The following is a 16,462-nucleotide window of genomic DNA, read 5'->3' on the forward strand; positions in this document are numbered from 1 at the left end:
AAAGATAAACTATATAACTTAAGGAACGAAAAGCTTTCTAGTATACTTCTCTAAATTTAACTATTACGTAAAGGAAACAGGCTAGAATAACTCCGTACTAATTAACAGCCTTATTAAATCCTTAAGCTCTAAACTAAAAACCTCCCTAATAGGCGTAGACCTACCAGGAGCCCTTAATGCCTATATAAACGTTATTAATAAACAGTACAACAATATACTACGCCTAATACTAAAACCTGCCCCCTAATATAATATGACAACCCCGCGAACATCTACTAAGTTATTGTCTTAGCCTAAGCACCCTAACGCCATGGATATTAACACTAGAATCCTAGATTACGCCCTACTAGGGTCCTCTAAATAAGAACAACGCCTTAAGCTAGGCCTCTGCTTTAAATGTGGAAGAAAGAATTATATCTTAAAACACTGCCTCGTCCCCCTACCTACGCACTAAAATAATCTACGAACGGCCAACACTAATAGCTATTTACCGCATCGATCTTCCGGTTACCATCCCCGATCTTTATTTAGTTCTAGCCCCATGTCTAGTAAGCACTATTTATAAGGATAAAGCTCTAACCGACGCTCTATAAAAACCCCGCCCTAATTACCTCTAAAAGGAAGGTCCTAGAGCTAAGTCGCTCTCTAGGACGGCTCTGCCTTAGGATCTTATTAAACGCATTTAACGTTACAAACTCTAACTCTTAGGACCGTAGCATAACTATTAACTACCGTCTTTAGTAGAATAGTTAATAGGCTAACGCTTAAATCGTAATTAATATAGGAGCTAGCGGTATAGGATTTATTAACAAGATCTTTATATAAGATAATAGTTTTACCCTAACCCCCCTTAACCGGCATATTAATATATTTAGATTTAACGGCAAACGCACCGTTTTAGGCCGTATTACCTATATAGCAGCCCTAAGACTCTAATACCTAAACTACGAAGAACTAATTAAGCTTTTTATTACCACCTTAGGTTACCTAGTAATTCTTAGATAACCTTGGATAAAGCTATATAAGGTAACTATTAACTAGGATAACCTTAAGCTTCTATTTACCGCCTCCCGTTATAAGCAGAAGTGCCTTATAACTTACTACCCTAACCCTAAACTAAAACCTAGGAAATCTACTAAGATCTACTAGCCTAAGATTTCCACCGATATCCACCCCGCGCCTAAGAAATCTACTAAATTCCACTAACCTAAGAATTCCACCGAATTCCACTAATATAAGATTTCCACTAATATCTACTAAAGATTTGGAAATCCTACCGAACCCCACGAACCAACCCCAACTACTATACTACCCCAAACTAAGCAAAAGCTTAAGCTTAGTATATAAGAGTACCAGAAGAACTAGTACCCTATAATGAAAAGAATACTTAAAAAACCCGAACCTAAATCTAATACTAACTCTATACCTAATATTAAACCTAAACCTAAATAAGAAACTATGTAAGAGACTATAGACAATCTAAGAGAGCTTAACACCCTAGATATCTATATAATTAGAGCTACTCCGCTAGCTTAGCTTGCTAAGAAGCCTAAATATACAATTTTCGCTATTACGATGGCTGATATTAAGAAAGCCTTGGCACTAAAGAAGCACACTAACCCTATTATAAAGGTACCAGCAGAGTACCATTACCGCTTAGACGCATTCTTACGAAAGGAAGCCGATAAGCTATTAGAACACCAACTATACAACTACAAGATTATACTTAAAGAAGAAAAGCAGCCTAGATTTAGACCCCTATACGGAATATCCTAAAACAAACTCTAAGTGCTATGAAAGTATCTGGACGAGAACCTAAGTAAAGGATTTATTAGAGTAAGCTCTTTACCTATAGCCGTATTAGTAATCTTTATTAAGAAACCTAGTGGCGGTCTATGCTTCTATGTAGATTACTAAGCCCTTAATACCGTTACTATTAAGAACCAATATCCAATCCCGTTAATATAAGAGACGCTAAACCAACTAAGTAAGGCTTGCTACTATACGAAGCTTAATATCATCTCTGCATTTAACCGCCTCCGTATAGCAAAGGGAGATAAATGGCTTACCGCATTTTGTACTCGGTATGGATTATTTAAATACTTAATAATACTATTTGGCCTCGCAAATACTCCAAGCTTGTTTTAACATTATATAAATAATACCCTACGCCCCTACTTAGACATCTTCTATACTGCTTATATTAACGATATCTTAATATATAGTAATAACCTAACTAAATATTAGAAATACGTTAACCTTATTCTATAAGCCCTACACGGAGCTAGTCTACAATTAGATATAGATAAATGCGAGTTTTATAAGACGGAAGTCCTATACCTTAGGCTTCTTATTTCTATAGACGGCATATAAATAGACCTAAAAAAAATTAAAGTAATTATAAACTAGCAAGAACCTAAGAACGTTAAGGACGTAAGAGCCTTTATAGGATTTACCAATTTCTACTAATGGTTTATTAATAACTTCTCCGCCCTAGTTTTACCCCTTATAGCTCTAACCCAAAAGAATAAAGCCTTTATCTTTAACAAGGAATGTAAGAAAGCCTTTACTTATCTAAAGGTTATATTTACTACCGCGCCTGTGCTTTAATACTTCGACCTAAACCAAATAAGTATTATAGAAGCTAACTTATCCGACTATATCACTAGAGGCATTCTATCTCAATATAACAAAGAGGGAGTATTATACCCCGTAGTATATTACTTAAAACAACTAAGCCCAGCCGAATATAACTACAAGATCTACGACAAGGAACTGCTAGCTATTATTAGATACTTTAAGCAATGGCGACCTAAACTAGAAGACGCTGGATTCCTAATTAAGGTCCTTAGCGATTATAAGAACCTATAGTACTTTATAACTATAAAACAGCTAAGCTACCATTAGGCCCGCTAGTTAGAATACCTATCTTATTTCTAATTCTTAATCACGTACCGCCTAGGCATTTAAGGCCAGAAGCCTAATACCCTAACCCAACGCTTATAAGACGCGCTAGCACTAAAAAAGGTACGTTCTTACCAAAATTAGACCCTACTTCGCCCTAAACTATTTAACCCTCCTACTAAAGATCTTACGGTATAAGTCCTTGAAATAATTAATTAATTAATTAAATAGATTATAACTAATAAATACCTAAATAATAAGTTTATCTAAGAGACGCTTAAGCTAATTTAAGATAGCGTTAGACGCTCTAAGAAGATCTCTCTAAGTAAATATAAAGCTTGTGGAAACCGCTTATATTACTAAAACCGTCTAGTTATCCCTAATTATAATAAACTTAAGCTTAAGCTCCTTAAATACGTACACGACCTACTGGTAGCCAGCCACCTAGGCTAAGGAAAAATCCTAGAGCTACTCTAACGGGAGTATTACTGGCTGAATATGTATAACACGACACGAAGGTACGTCTTTAGCTATTACGTCTACCGACGAGCTAAAGCTTCGCATAAGACATATAACGGCCTTTTAAAGCTACTGCCTGTTCCGGACCAAAGATAGAAGGACATCTTAATTAACTTTATTATTAACCTCCCTATAAGTAAGGGCTGCATAAATATTATAGTAGTTATAGACCGACTATCTAAGATAAGACACTTAATCGCCTGCCCTAATATATTAATACCTGCTATCGCCCAATTATTCCTAAACCACATATGGAAACTCTACGGACTCCCTAAAACGATTATCTCCAATAGAGGCAGCTAGTTTATCTTTATATTTTAGAAAGAACTAACTACCTAACTCCGCATTAAAGCACTATTATCTATAGTATACTACCTAAAAATAGATAGTTAAACGGAACGTGTAAACGCTATAATAGAATAGTATATTTGGATATACACGTTATACTTATAAAATAACTGGATTAACTAGCTTGTATTTGCCAAGTTTACTATAAATAATTCCGTTTCGGAAACTATAAAGGTCTCCCCGTTCCTAGCCAACTACGGCTAGTATCCATAAATAGGTTTTAAACCCTTTAGTAATGTTCCTCGCCCTGCTTATTATACCTTATAAGTTACGGAAGCAAATAAATTCATAAAGAAGATGGAGGAATTATAACAGTTCCTTGCTAACGAAATAATATAGGCTTAATCTGTCTATAAAGCCGCAGCGAATAAGAAACGAACCCTAGCACCGGCCTACTAAATTGGTAACTTTGTCTAGCTAAACACAAGAAATCTAAATACAAAACGACCTACTAAGAAGCTTAATTGGAAGAACGCTGGCCCTTATAAGGTTAAGAAGGTTATCTCCTCTTACGCCTACCGACTAAAGCTCCCTAATACGGTTAAAATCCACCCCGTATTTCACACGTCAGTCCTCCGCCCCGCTGCTCCTATATTAAACGCCTTACCCAGACAGATATAAGACCCTCCCCCACTAGTTAAAGTGGATGGTGAGAACAAGTACTTTGTTAAAAGAATTAATAACATTAAGTATAATAAACGGAAACGTTAATATATATATCTCACGAAATAAAGAGGCTTTATTAAGCCCTTATGGGAACCTATTAACTCTATAGGACTTACACAAGCCGCAAAAGACTTTCACGAACTCTATCTAGAACTACCACAGCCTTATCTCACAAAAGCTCGAGTTTAAAGGGGGGGTACTGTCATGGGACACCCCCGTGACACCTTATACACATCCACCTATTTCCACCAACTTAGCAACTAGAGACTAACCATAAGACGGCAATTTACGGTAATCTGACGGCAATCTACTATATTCTGCTATATTCCGCCAAGTTCCACCAAATCCTACCAAGTTCTGCCAGGACTACTACCTAAATCCTATTCTACTCCGTATATATATTGACCAAGCAACCAAGCTAACGATATATACCCTTTCTTCCCGTTTCCCTGCCTTCTCTCCTTACGCAACGTCTTGACCTTATTACACAGTTCATATATATAGCTTAATAGTATCTACTTTGCTACATATTATCGCCGCTTATACTCACTCCGTAACACGTAGGGATAAGAGCGCGTTATTCTACAAAGGCGATATAGTTATAGTTAGCTTAGAAAATATAAAGATAAATAAACCTAAGAAGAAATGGGACGATAAATGGGACGGCCCGTACCCTGTACTCGCAGTATACTAAAGGGCAGTTATAGTAGACCTCCTAGACCATATCTAAGTAAATAAATCCTTTTATACATCTAAGGTCCGCCTCTAGGCTGCTAAAGAGATCCCTAGCTAAGCAAATATTAATACTATAGAGCGTTGTAATATATAAGGACGAGTGGCAGAAAAAGATAATAACGGTAATATAGAAGACAAATAAGAGTTTAAGAAAATCCTTAATGTATATAACAAAGACCCCTAGGGCCTAACTTATAAGATTAAATAGAAATATTATAAGAATATAACCTAGCAGCTAAAGGAAGACCTAAAGGGTTGCGAATAAGCTATATAGCGCTTTTATAAGCAATACCTTAAGAAGCTAAGACCCCCAGACTGGGTATAAGATAAGGAAAAGTCACGCTAAGGTTACGGTCGACTACCATATTAAAATTTATAGTGGTTAAGATATTATAGAACTTTAACTGGCGGTTAAAGTTGTCTAATTGGCCAAAATTCTCGCTAAGAAACGCCACGCGGATCGATTTAGGTGGTGGTGTAGAGTTCTACTGACCTTACTTACTAAACTAACCAATTAGGATTTTCTATACCCGGCATAAAAAATCGCTATTAGCTTGGTTAAGGGCGGTAAGCGGAACTAATATCTTTACGGTAAAAAATAGGTAACCCTATACACTACCTATTTTTAAATTATCTATTTAGTTTAGGGACTAAACCATCTAGGGGAGAGGAGTACTATTACGGCACTGACCTAATATATACTATTTTATACTGTCTCGTACTATTCCCTACTGTTAGCTAGCCTACTACTAGCGACTTGGCGGCCGGCCCTACTATTTATATACAATACCCCCTTTCCACCTTCTTCCCCTCTTTATACTATAACGTAGTTATTTAGTCTACTTTATTATAGCACTGTAACAGTACCGCAGACGTAAGTGCGTCTATATGTCCCTACCGGTATAGCTAAAGACATAGGCCATTTTAGCCTAAGTAGTAGGGAAATAGTCTATATTAACTTTAAGTTTATTCTATAATTAAAGCTTCCAATTATTAAATATAGGGTTAGTTCCGTCTATAAGCAATAGGGGGTTCACAACCTTTACGGACCGCGATAATACTAATACTGTATATTAGGCTAGAGCTTTAAGAACTATAGTAAGTCTTTAGGTGTCTAATAATTCCTTACTAGGTATAGGGGGTTTTCTAACTTTAAGCAGCTCTTAAAGTTATTTAATTTTAGTATTAGCTGCTATAAGCTCCACCTAGGAGTTTAAGTTAGTTACTATTTTACTATTAGAGGTATTTAAGGGTCCTACGGCTACTTTGCCGGCTGCTATATTTCTTAGCATTATAGTATAATTATTAGGGTAACTTCTAGTAGGATTCTGTAGGGGTTTTAGTTTATACGTATTCTATAGGTTTTATTATTCTTTATTATTCTTCTAGCTCTAGTAATATTCTTTAGGTTTAATTCTATGTTCTATTTTAGTTTATAGTCTATAAATATATTTAAATTCCTTCTTAGGAAGAAAGGGTAGTTAAGCTTTAGATAATATTAGCGACTTANTTAATTAAGGTACGAGTACGGTAAGAGGGACGCGTAAGCCTATATAATTGGTAGTTTATAAATAAGGATTTAAAGCTAAAGAAAGGAAAGGAGATAGAGGGTGGCGCCGCTTAACGTTATATACAATCCTCTAGTCACTTAACGGCAGCTGTCTAGAACTATATAAAACTGTCTATAACTATCTGCGACTATCTACTATAATCTACTAATATCTACCGATATCTGTTAACTATAATCTACTAGCTTCTACCAGTTGCCACTAGCGCTGTAATAATTGCTAGCTAAAAATAGAGTTGTTTTAAACCTAGAGGACTTATTAGTCTCTATAACCTAAATTCCAATATAATATTAGTTTTTAATTATATCTATTAAATTAACAACTAACCTATAATAGTATTAAAAGGCATATAGCACCAAAAGAATTTAATATATTAATTGATTAGATAGAAATATAACTACAATACTAGAAATGGATAGAATTATCTCCTTTAGCGAGGAACCTAAAGGATATATATCTCTATCGTGCTAATACTAACTCTATAAGTTAGTCTAAAGCTAGTAGTACTATTTAAAGCCCTAGGGGTATAAAAAGATTAACTACTACTAAGTAGTTTAATACTAAACGTACTAGGCACGAGTTATTTAAAATAAGTAGTTCGTAAGCCGTCCCTAACGGAAGTTCCAATTAAATATTTCTAATGTCTTTAAGGGACCAACATAGCATAGTTATACTAGCCAATCTTTATTTAGACCCTCCCGAAATACTATTACCTTTTAGATCTACCTTAATCCCTAAGATCTACTTATACCCTTTAGAAATCCCTCTTAACCTAAGTTTCTTTAATTAGCCACCAAATTTGTGCTAGAGATGAACACGATCAGCACCGTTGTATATCTTCGTATCATTATATTAGCTGTGCACGAAATTTTCCTAGAGTATTTTGGATGATTACTGGACTTACGTTGCACCTGCTACAACCAACTCAACAACCCTCGCCTTAGTCAGGCCAGACAAAACAGCAATGAAGCCGGCAGTGGCAGTTATGATGACGAGCAGTCTGGCAGTCAGGCTGCTGATGGAGTAGCAAGCAATGACCGGGGTGAGGAGAAGAAGAATGATGAATGGGGTCAGCAGGACTCGGGCCACGCACGTTATAGATAACCGGTGAAATATGTGCACGTTCGGGTCCCTCGAGATGTCGAGATGAGAACGCTGTCACAAATTCAGCTTGCGTCTATTGGCGGCAATGCTCGAGATTCTTTACCTGGCCAAAGCGCTGGCGAAGCTGAAAGAGGCCGTGCTCTACCAGCGCCTCTAGCCATGTTACAGCACTCTCCTCCCGAAAAGATATGCTGAGCAAGTCTTTAGAACGATCGAGGTACGCCGTTTCTTCTCTAGCAATGCATCCATTTCCGTTGATCCAATTTTGTAGGTTCAAGACGTCTCGCGGCTTCGGTGGTTCATAGCCGAGTATCCGGCGATTTCTTTCTATCAATTCGTCTGCGTCATTCGTTAGAATAGATAGATGTTTTGGAGACTAGCGCAGAAATTAGACGTGCCGTAATCAGCCAAGGCCTCATTGATGTCCGAAAAAATAGAATTCCTTTCGGGATTGTCATCTCTTCGAATACATCCGAGCCGTAAGAGGGTATCCTCTTCTCGATCGATTCTTTCCAATTGCTTTTCCAAGAAAGACAGCCTGTCCTGTTTTAAGAAAATCAGGCGCGTACGGAGGTTGGTGAACCGGCGACAGAGATGGAAAGAGTCATGAGAGGCAACTAGAGCCGAGAATCGGGGATAGCCGGAGGGATAGTCTTCGACTAGTATGTGTTAGCAGTACAATTTGACGACTTTGGTGTGAACAAACTGTAATTTATACTTTGCACTTCTAGCCTTCTACGATCCTCTCTCTTATAACGACTTTCTGCTAATTTTGTTATCCAAGACGATGTAGCTTGGAATATGCTACTACATCTAGAAACCAAGTTGTCGGCATCTCTAGCGGTTGCCGAAGATAAATCAGCGAGTTCGATATCGATTTCACGCTGAGCCATAATGCTATCTAAGTGCGAAGATGTTGCATCTTTGATAAATCGCTGGAGAATTTTGGGTATGAAGTAATGACGCCCAAGGCAAGTGAACCACGACAGCTGACCATCACTGCATAATCGGGCAATGGCACACTAATGCACCAAATCAGCGCGCCGCAAGGCTGTCAAATCGTATAAGAACTTTATCCACCCGCTTACTTTCTGCGCCGCAGATTCTCCGAATTATTCGTTGGCAACATTCGGCAGCTGCACTCTAGCTTACACTTGGGACGTCCAACCGAACGAAGAAAGATGGGACAAACCAGCGAGTGAGTCACTTAGTATCCCCGCCAGATAATCCACTGACAAATCATGCAGCACCACCTACGCCTCCGAAGTCACCTTTCCTGCTGATGGCGACCGCCCAATCATTGAGCAACCTAAAACAGTATGAGTAGCCCCCTTGAGCCGAGGTCATTCTTACCAATTATATACAGAAGGTCAAGTTTCGACCTAACGACGAAGTTTACCTTAACGCTTCCGGGACACGTGAAGGCCCATTTAAAGTGGCTTTGGTGGAAAATGGACGTTATACTCTTTGCGATGCAAATGGCAAGTCTGTGAAGGACGGCAAAGCCTTCGATGAAAATGAATTAGAGTTCTATAATGCTTTTGAGTAAGAGAGGTCGCCAGTATTTCACTTTCTCTTTTCTACATCTGTGCGTATGATAAAATTCCTCGTTGTCCATTGTTCATGAACAGCAGCACCTTTGCCTCGGATGCCGCTGATGAACTCCGAAAGGAATTCCCACATGTGACTATGACCATCCCGAAACTCTCCGCCCAGATCTTTCGCCGAAAGTGGCATTTCAGGTAAAATCATCGCTGGAAAAGATGTTGCCTTGCTTGTAATGAAAACCTTGACTACATCTTCGCACCGACTTTCGCCTCGATTTTGAAAGAATTCAGGAACTTCCATCCGCATATTTATTTCTTGTCTGCTCCTGAGGTTGTCTTCTATTTTAGGAAGCAACACAAAAAAGTCACCTCCTCCAGCGAGCGATATCAAGTTGACAATCTGCCAGGATGGAGTGAAGTTGAATATCGCAAGATACAATGGAATGGTACTGAGGTTCTCAACCGTAAAACCCCATATCTCACCATGCCTAACCTCAAATACCCCAGATTCTCCAAGGCTGGTGGCCGGAAGAAGTGAAAATGAGCCTTCGAAAGACGGGCTCGGCATTCGATTCTCAACTCCTTCAAAAAACTTGAATGTTGCAAGGTGCTGTAAGACATGCATGACAGCACTTGAGGCTCCGTTCATCTCAAGGGGTAGGGTTGGCAAGCTGATGATCTTTTCGTTTGTCCCGCCGAGTATTTCGTATTCTTCGTTTTCATTAACAGTGACCCCAAAAACGTAGGACTCTGTCCCAGCATTTCCGGTGGATATGTTTAGGAAATGATGTTGTCTGGCAGCCTGTATCCATTGGTTTGGGTTGTTGACATTCGCCATGAGCCTTATGGGAATCTTCTTAGGTGAGAAATAAGTAACCGGCTTCGCCTTCCAGCCTGTCTCGACCTTGATTGTACCAAGACTTGACTCGATTTCCACCAGGTCTGATGTAAGACATCGAACGGTATCAACTTTCACCATCACAGATTCATACTTTTTTTGGCCGGTCGCGTTCTCTGATTGTTCGAACGGATACACGGCGTACTCATCGCCTTCATATATGCCATGGGCCTCGCCTGCGGTCAGGCATAGCCGTCCGTCATCCGTCCGGTAGACAGACGCAAAGGCTGCCTTCGTCGCAGCTACGAGTTTCCCAAAGAAGGAGAGGTTTTCATTTCCGTACCGCATCGGAGTCTGCTGCGGCCAGGATGCGTGAAACCTCGAGCGTAGATTTTGATATAGGGCTTGGTGTGTGATTTCTACCCCAGCCTTCCTCAAAGCGCTGAGAGCATCAATAAGAAAGTAAGTAAGGGCCCCCCTCCGCGCTCCTCCAGTTTCGATTTCCCATGCCTTTTCATGTGGACTGCAGGCCGAGAGGATGGTGTACCCATCAGGGTCGACAAGCCACTGGTCCAGTGGTATCTGAGAGTTACGTAAACTGCCATCCGAATTGAGAAAATTCGTACCAAGAATTCGCGTGGATGCAGCGTCGATGGCCGGGTCATAATCAGTTGAGCGGATGATGGTATCCCGTTGATCGCCATCGCGCAGGACGCTGCCTGAGTAGCAGCAGTCAAGGACAAGCGCGACAAGAAGTCCCTGTTCTACCATTTTCCGAAGGCAAGATGCTAGTTCGATGCCTCTGAGGTAGCTGCTGCCATATTCGTTGTCTTCGAAAAGTACCAGAGCCAGATTACCAGGATCTTTGTGCATGTTTGCCAATTCGTTCCTCCGCGTGCCATGGCCGGAGTAGTGAATGTAGACGAAATCGCCAGGTTTTGCCTTTGCAAGGACTCTATTGAGGCTTGAAACCACATTCGTGCGTGTAGGCCAGAGCTCCGCCTTCTCGGGTGGACGGGTTGAGCCGGGCTCGGAAGGTGTGGTCGCGGTGAGGATGGCAATGTCCACATGTGTTGAACCTGCCTCTAGATACTGTTTGACTGTCTCTGCGTCTCGCACACTACCCTTGAGGCACCGATCTTTCACGTAGTAATTGATTCCAACCAAAACCGCCCAGTGCGTTGTTGGAGTATTGGTTCCATCAGTCATAGTGGTAGGTGTGTCGGTGGTGGCTGGGGGGATATCAAGAAAACGGACACAGAGTATTCAAGACAAAATTTCGACTTATTGGTTGGTACTGCTTGGGTGAATTCCAGATTTGGTCTTGGTTAATGGCTTGGGCAATGGAGGACGCGATGCAAGCTGTTGGATGGAGCCCGTCTTCGAGAGGATTTTTGTAGCCAATCAGTGGAAGCTTACTGAATACTGTATGTGGCTTAGGTAGAAATTTTCTGCGTGAGCAGTGCTCACCACAACAAGAATACACACAGCTAATTGAGCACTGCTTCCAACACAAGCAGACCTCTCTTCTGGCGTTCTGTTGAATGTGGCTGCGGGATTGCGCGATTCAGTAACAAGGGAAAAAAAAACGTCAGAAGGAATTATAGCCTCTCAGATATCCCATTGGTGAACGAGTGGAGCACTTTGTTTAGACTGATAGAGACTGATTGAGGGCACTTGGAGCACACGCCGCCTGATTGAGCGCCCAAACAAGAGAGAGTTTCGGGCCACGTCATCGCGCTAAGTATTCGAGGCTGCAGCCAATCATCAAAAGTTGCATCACATCTCGTGAGACGTCACTAGGCATCCTCAACAAAGTTGGCCTTCGCTTCTGGACGTCGGACGACGGCCTGATTTCATGCCTTCCTTGGGCTAATTTTAGTACCGGATTGGCTGATGTGCCCTTCACGAAGTGCAGCCAATGCTATCAGTGGATACTGTACAACTATGAGTGTAAACTTCATACGACCGTGCTACATTCCGAATTCGCTTATAGGCATTGCGTCAATGACAATTGGTCGCCTTGCGCATACTCACGCTCCCTACTCTGTAGATCATCGACTGAATGCCCCTACAGCCGCGTTTGGCCGGGGGGAAGGAGCTTAAACTAGTAATCCCTCAACTTTTTCCGAGAGCCTCGAATTGGCTCCCTCTCAACCACCGAAGAAATTGACGCTTACGGTTGGGATAGACATTCAAGCAAACCAGTACTATCAGACACCTTAGCGCGAATTATCAACACCATGCAGGAGACAACGAACGCAGAGGACGATGGGTATGTTGAAAATTTACTTAACAAAATGAAAGAGCTGGACGACAAGCTCGAAGTGCAGTTTGAGCAGAGCGGCTCGATGGACGATCTCACCGGGATGATCAGGATTGCGAGTGTAGTATTAAAGATATTGCCTCAAGACTACCCCGATCGACCTAGTTGGTTGAACAACCTTGGACGCTCACTTGGCAGACGATTCAATCGTACCGGCTCCATGGACGATCTTAACCAAGCAATCGAGCTTGTCGGCATGGCGCTAACAGCAACACCGCAAGACGACGACGCCCGAGCTGCAGTATTGATCAATTTTGCGAATCAGCTTGGGAGGCGATTTGAGAGTACTGGGTCCATGGACGACATTAACAGGGCCATCGAACTCGCGGAAATGGCAGTAGATGCTTCGCCTGATCACGACATGGATCGGGCTGGTCGGATGAACAATCTTGGGAGCTGGCTCGCGGGAAGATTTAACAGGACCGGTTCCTTGACTGACCTTAACCGGTCCATCGAGGTTACAAAGATCGCGCTAGAGATCACACCTCAAGACGACCCTACTCGAGTTAGTTGGTTAAACAATCTCGGAAATAGGCTTGGGAGTCGATTTGAGAGAACGGGTTCGATCGATGACCTCAACGAAGCCGTGGAGATTGCAAAAATAACGATGGAAAACACACCTCAAGACCATCCCAACCGATATATTATGTTGAATAATCTGGGAGACAAGTTCGGCAAACGATATAATAGGATTGGCAATTTGGATGATCTCAATCGAGCCATCGAGGCGCTCAGTCTGGCATTGGAATGCATTTCCGACCGCCACATCCATCAGCCTGCGATCCTAAGCAATCTTGGAAATAAGCTCAGTACACGATATGATCGGACTGAATCCATAGAGGATCTCAACCGAGCAATCGAGGTTACGAGTATGGCGGCGGAGATCACACCTCAAGACCACCCAGAACGGCCGGATTGGCTGACTAGCCTCGGACTCAGCCTTGTTTCCCGATTCGATCAGCTCGGTACAATGAACGATCTAAACACCGCGGTCGAGGTCATGAGTGAAGCGGTCAAGACGACACCTCAGAATCATCCCAGCCGAGCTGGCCGATTAACTAATCTTGGGTATTGGCTCGGTGTGCAGTCTGACCTGAACGGCAGCATAGACGATCTCAACCAAGCTGTTGAATTTGTGGCCACTGCGGTGGAGATTACCCTGGAAGGCCATCCGGATCGAGCAAAATATTTGGGCTCCCTCGGGACCTTGCTTTCCAAGCGTTTTAAAAAGGCCGGTTCAATTGATGATATTAACCGAGCTGTCGAGGTTGCAGAAAAGGCAATCGATATAACGCCTACGGACCACCCACTTCGAGTTGGTCGTTTAAACAATCTCGGAATCTTGCTCGCCTATCGGTGCGATATATCCAACTCAATAGGCGACATTGATCGGGCCATTGAGATGGCTAATCTCGCACTGGATGTTATCCCTCATGACCATGTTGATCGAGCTACAATATTGCACAACCTTGGGAACAGACTTGNCATGCGATTTCAAAGGACCAAATCCGTGGATGATATGAACGAAGCCATCGATAATGTGGGTATGGCCATTAAACTCACTAGTGATAATTACCCCCATCGAGCTGGATGGCGGAGCGATCTTGGTTTTTGGCTTGGCGAGCGATTCAAGGAGACTGGTTCAATGGATGATCTCAATGAGGCCATTGAGAATACTGAAATTTCGGTGAAAAATACGCCTCAAGACCATCCAGATCGAGCTATTCGGTTACCCAACCTAGGAGGTTTACTCGAAAAGCGATACGAGCGGACGAGCGCGCCCGATGACCTTGCCACCGCACTTTCTTCCTATATGGAAGGCTGGGATTGTATAACCGCTCGTCCATCTGATCGCATTAAGTCGGCCCGAGAAGCCGCTCAAATTCTTGCTCTGCAGCTACATTGGGACCAGGCAAGTCTGTTGCTGCAGAAGGCCGTGAACCTACTCCCGACTGTGAGCCCGAGGCGATTGAAGCACACTGATAAGCAGCACATGCTTGCAGACTTTCCCGGCTTAGCTTCTATGGCTGCCGCTGCTGCTCTAAATGCTGGCAGAGATGCATTTAGTGCATTGCAGCTCCTCGAACTCGGTCGTGGCATTATTGCGAGCTCACTCATGGAGATGCGCGGAGACATCTCTGATCTCAAACAGCAACACCCTAACCTCGCAGACGAACTCGCCTCTCTTAGAGACGAGCTGGACCTCCCATTAGAAATGGCACCCTTTTTGGCTTCCACTAATGAAACACCTCTCTGGGAATTAGAAGCGAAAAGGCGTCGCGAAGCGGATCAGAAATTTGGTGACCTTCTTACGCGGATTCGCGCTGAGGCTGGGTTCCACAACTTTCTTCTCGCGCCGACCGCGGACGAGTTGATGGCTGCAGCAAATCCAAACCCGATTGTCGTCGTGAATCCGAGCTCTTTTCGATGCGATGCGTTTCTCATTGAGAGTAACCGTGTTCGGGCGATGGAACTACCTGGTCTGACGTTGAAAGAAGTCCGGGAACGGGCTCGGGATCTGCGATCATATCGTCTGGCGCCCTCTTTTCAAACGACATCAACTCTAGAGTGGCTGTGGGATACCATTTGTCGCCCATGTCTAGAGGAACTGGGATTTAATAGCCCTGTGTCTGATAAAAACTGGCCTCGCATATGGTGGGTTCCCACGGGGTTGCTTAATCAACTACCCATCCATGCGGCAGGGCGCCATACGCCCGGGTCTGTTGAGACCGTAATCGATAGGGTCATGTCATCGTACGCATCATCCGTCAAAGCATTGGTGTACGGACGACGAAATCCGGTCCGTCAGCCCGGCGCCGGCCAGTCTGAGGATGCGGTCCTGATTGCTATGCCCGAAACACCAGGCATGCCCGCGAACGGAATTCTCCCCTTTGCGGCAAATGAAGTGGAGATGTTGAACGGGCTTTGCCCGTCTCTCCATCTGAAGCCGAATAAACCACTACCGCGCAGGGACGATGTCCTAAAGTCCTTACAGACGTGCAAGATATTTCACTTTGCAGGCCACGGGCGGTCGGATCCAATAGAGCCTTCACAGAGCTGTTTGCTCCTTGAAGATTGGAAAACCAAGCCCTTGACAGTGGCTGACCTCCGCGACCACAGGCTCCAAGGGAACCTACCCTTTCTTGGTTATCTGTCGGCGTGTTCGACTGGAGCCAATTTAGTTCATAAGTTGGCGGACGAAGGAATCCATCTCGTCAGTGCCTTGCAACTTGCAGGCTTCCGGCATGCCGTTGGAACGCTATGGGAAGTATCAGACAGGCACTGCGTTGATGTGGCTAGGGTACTGTATGGGACGATACGTGACGAGGGGATGACGGATATAGCGGTCTGCCGTGGACTCCACCAGGCAGTGAGATCGTTGCGGGGCGGGTGGGTGGATCAGGTAGTCGAGGCTAGGAATGCCACGTTATTAGGCTTGGGGCCACAACCGGAGAGGTTGGAAAATCCTTACTGGGTTCCCTACGTTCACTATGGTGTCTAGACGTGCTAGGCGAGTCGAACTTTCTCTCATTGCGCTCTCAAACGAGCTTTCGGTCTCTCAATAGCTCACACGATAAATATTTAGGTCTTCCATTAAAAAAGACGCCTCTATACCAGCATGGGGCCTGATGTCTTGGTGCATGTCCGCCTGCCATAAGGAGCTGACAGCCTGTCCTTCAGCAGGGCTTCCATCAGTATTGAATATTGCTTATTGATATTGATTATTGAAGATTTTGGAGTTGAGGTGGTAAAAATATCCGTAAATGACTCCCGGGCCTCCTTACAATACGGGCGTATTTCAAATTTGGTAGGTAAACCTAAGAAAGTAAAAATTACCGAACATTAAATTAGGTCTCATAAGACATTGCGCACAATATCGTCAATTTTAACGATTTTTACCCCCCCT

General features: G+C 42.9%; 3 protein-coding genes across 3 annotated transcripts; 1 reads left to right on the top strand and 2 right to left on the bottom strand.

The window, feature by feature from the left end:
* Positions 1-7,343: 7,343 nt before the first annotated feature.
* On the bottom strand, positions 7,344-8,767 carry K441DRAFT_620356 (uncharacterized protein). The gene is made up of 5 exons (XM_067645923.1): positions 8,563-8,767; positions 8,222-8,503; positions 7,948-8,183; positions 7,645-7,895; positions 7,344-7,577 (listed from the first exon to the last, which is right to left on the bottom strand). Exons 1-5 carry the CDS (start codon positions 8,735-8,737, stop codon positions 7,523-7,525), a joined length of 999 nt encoding a protein of 332 aa, XP_067498533.1. The 5' UTR covers positions 8,738-8,767; the 3' UTR covers positions 7,344-7,522.
* A 537-nt stretch (positions 8,768-9,304) lies between these two features.
* Positions 9,305-11,918, bottom strand: K441DRAFT_668307 (uncharacterized protein). Its single transcript, XM_067649979.1, has one exon. The coding sequence runs from the start codon at positions 11,436-11,438 to the stop codon at positions 9,411-9,413; it is 2,028 nt and encodes a 675-aa protein (XP_067498534.1). The 5' UTR covers positions 11,439-11,918; the 3' UTR covers positions 9,305-9,410.
* Positions 11,919-12,122: 204 nt separating this feature from the next.
* K441DRAFT_620361 (uncharacterized protein) lies at positions 12,123-16,057 on the top strand (the record flags this gene model as incomplete). Its single annotated transcript, XM_067645924.1, has 2 exons — positions 12,123-15,005; positions 15,054-16,057. Exons 1-2 carry the CDS (start codon positions 12,473-12,475, stop codon positions 16,055-16,057), a joined length of 3,537 nt encoding a protein of 1,178 aa, XP_067498535.1. The 5' UTR covers positions 12,123-12,472.
* Between the last annotated feature and the right edge of the window lie 405 nt (positions 16,058-16,462).

This window comes from Cenococcum geophilum (genome assembly GCF_001692895.1).
Source record: "Cenococcum geophilum 1.58 unplaced genomic scaffold K441scaffold_61, whole genome shotgun sequence".
Taxonomy (NCBI): Eukaryota; Fungi; Ascomycota; class Dothideomycetes; order Gloniales; family Gloniaceae; genus Cenococcum; species Cenococcum geophilum.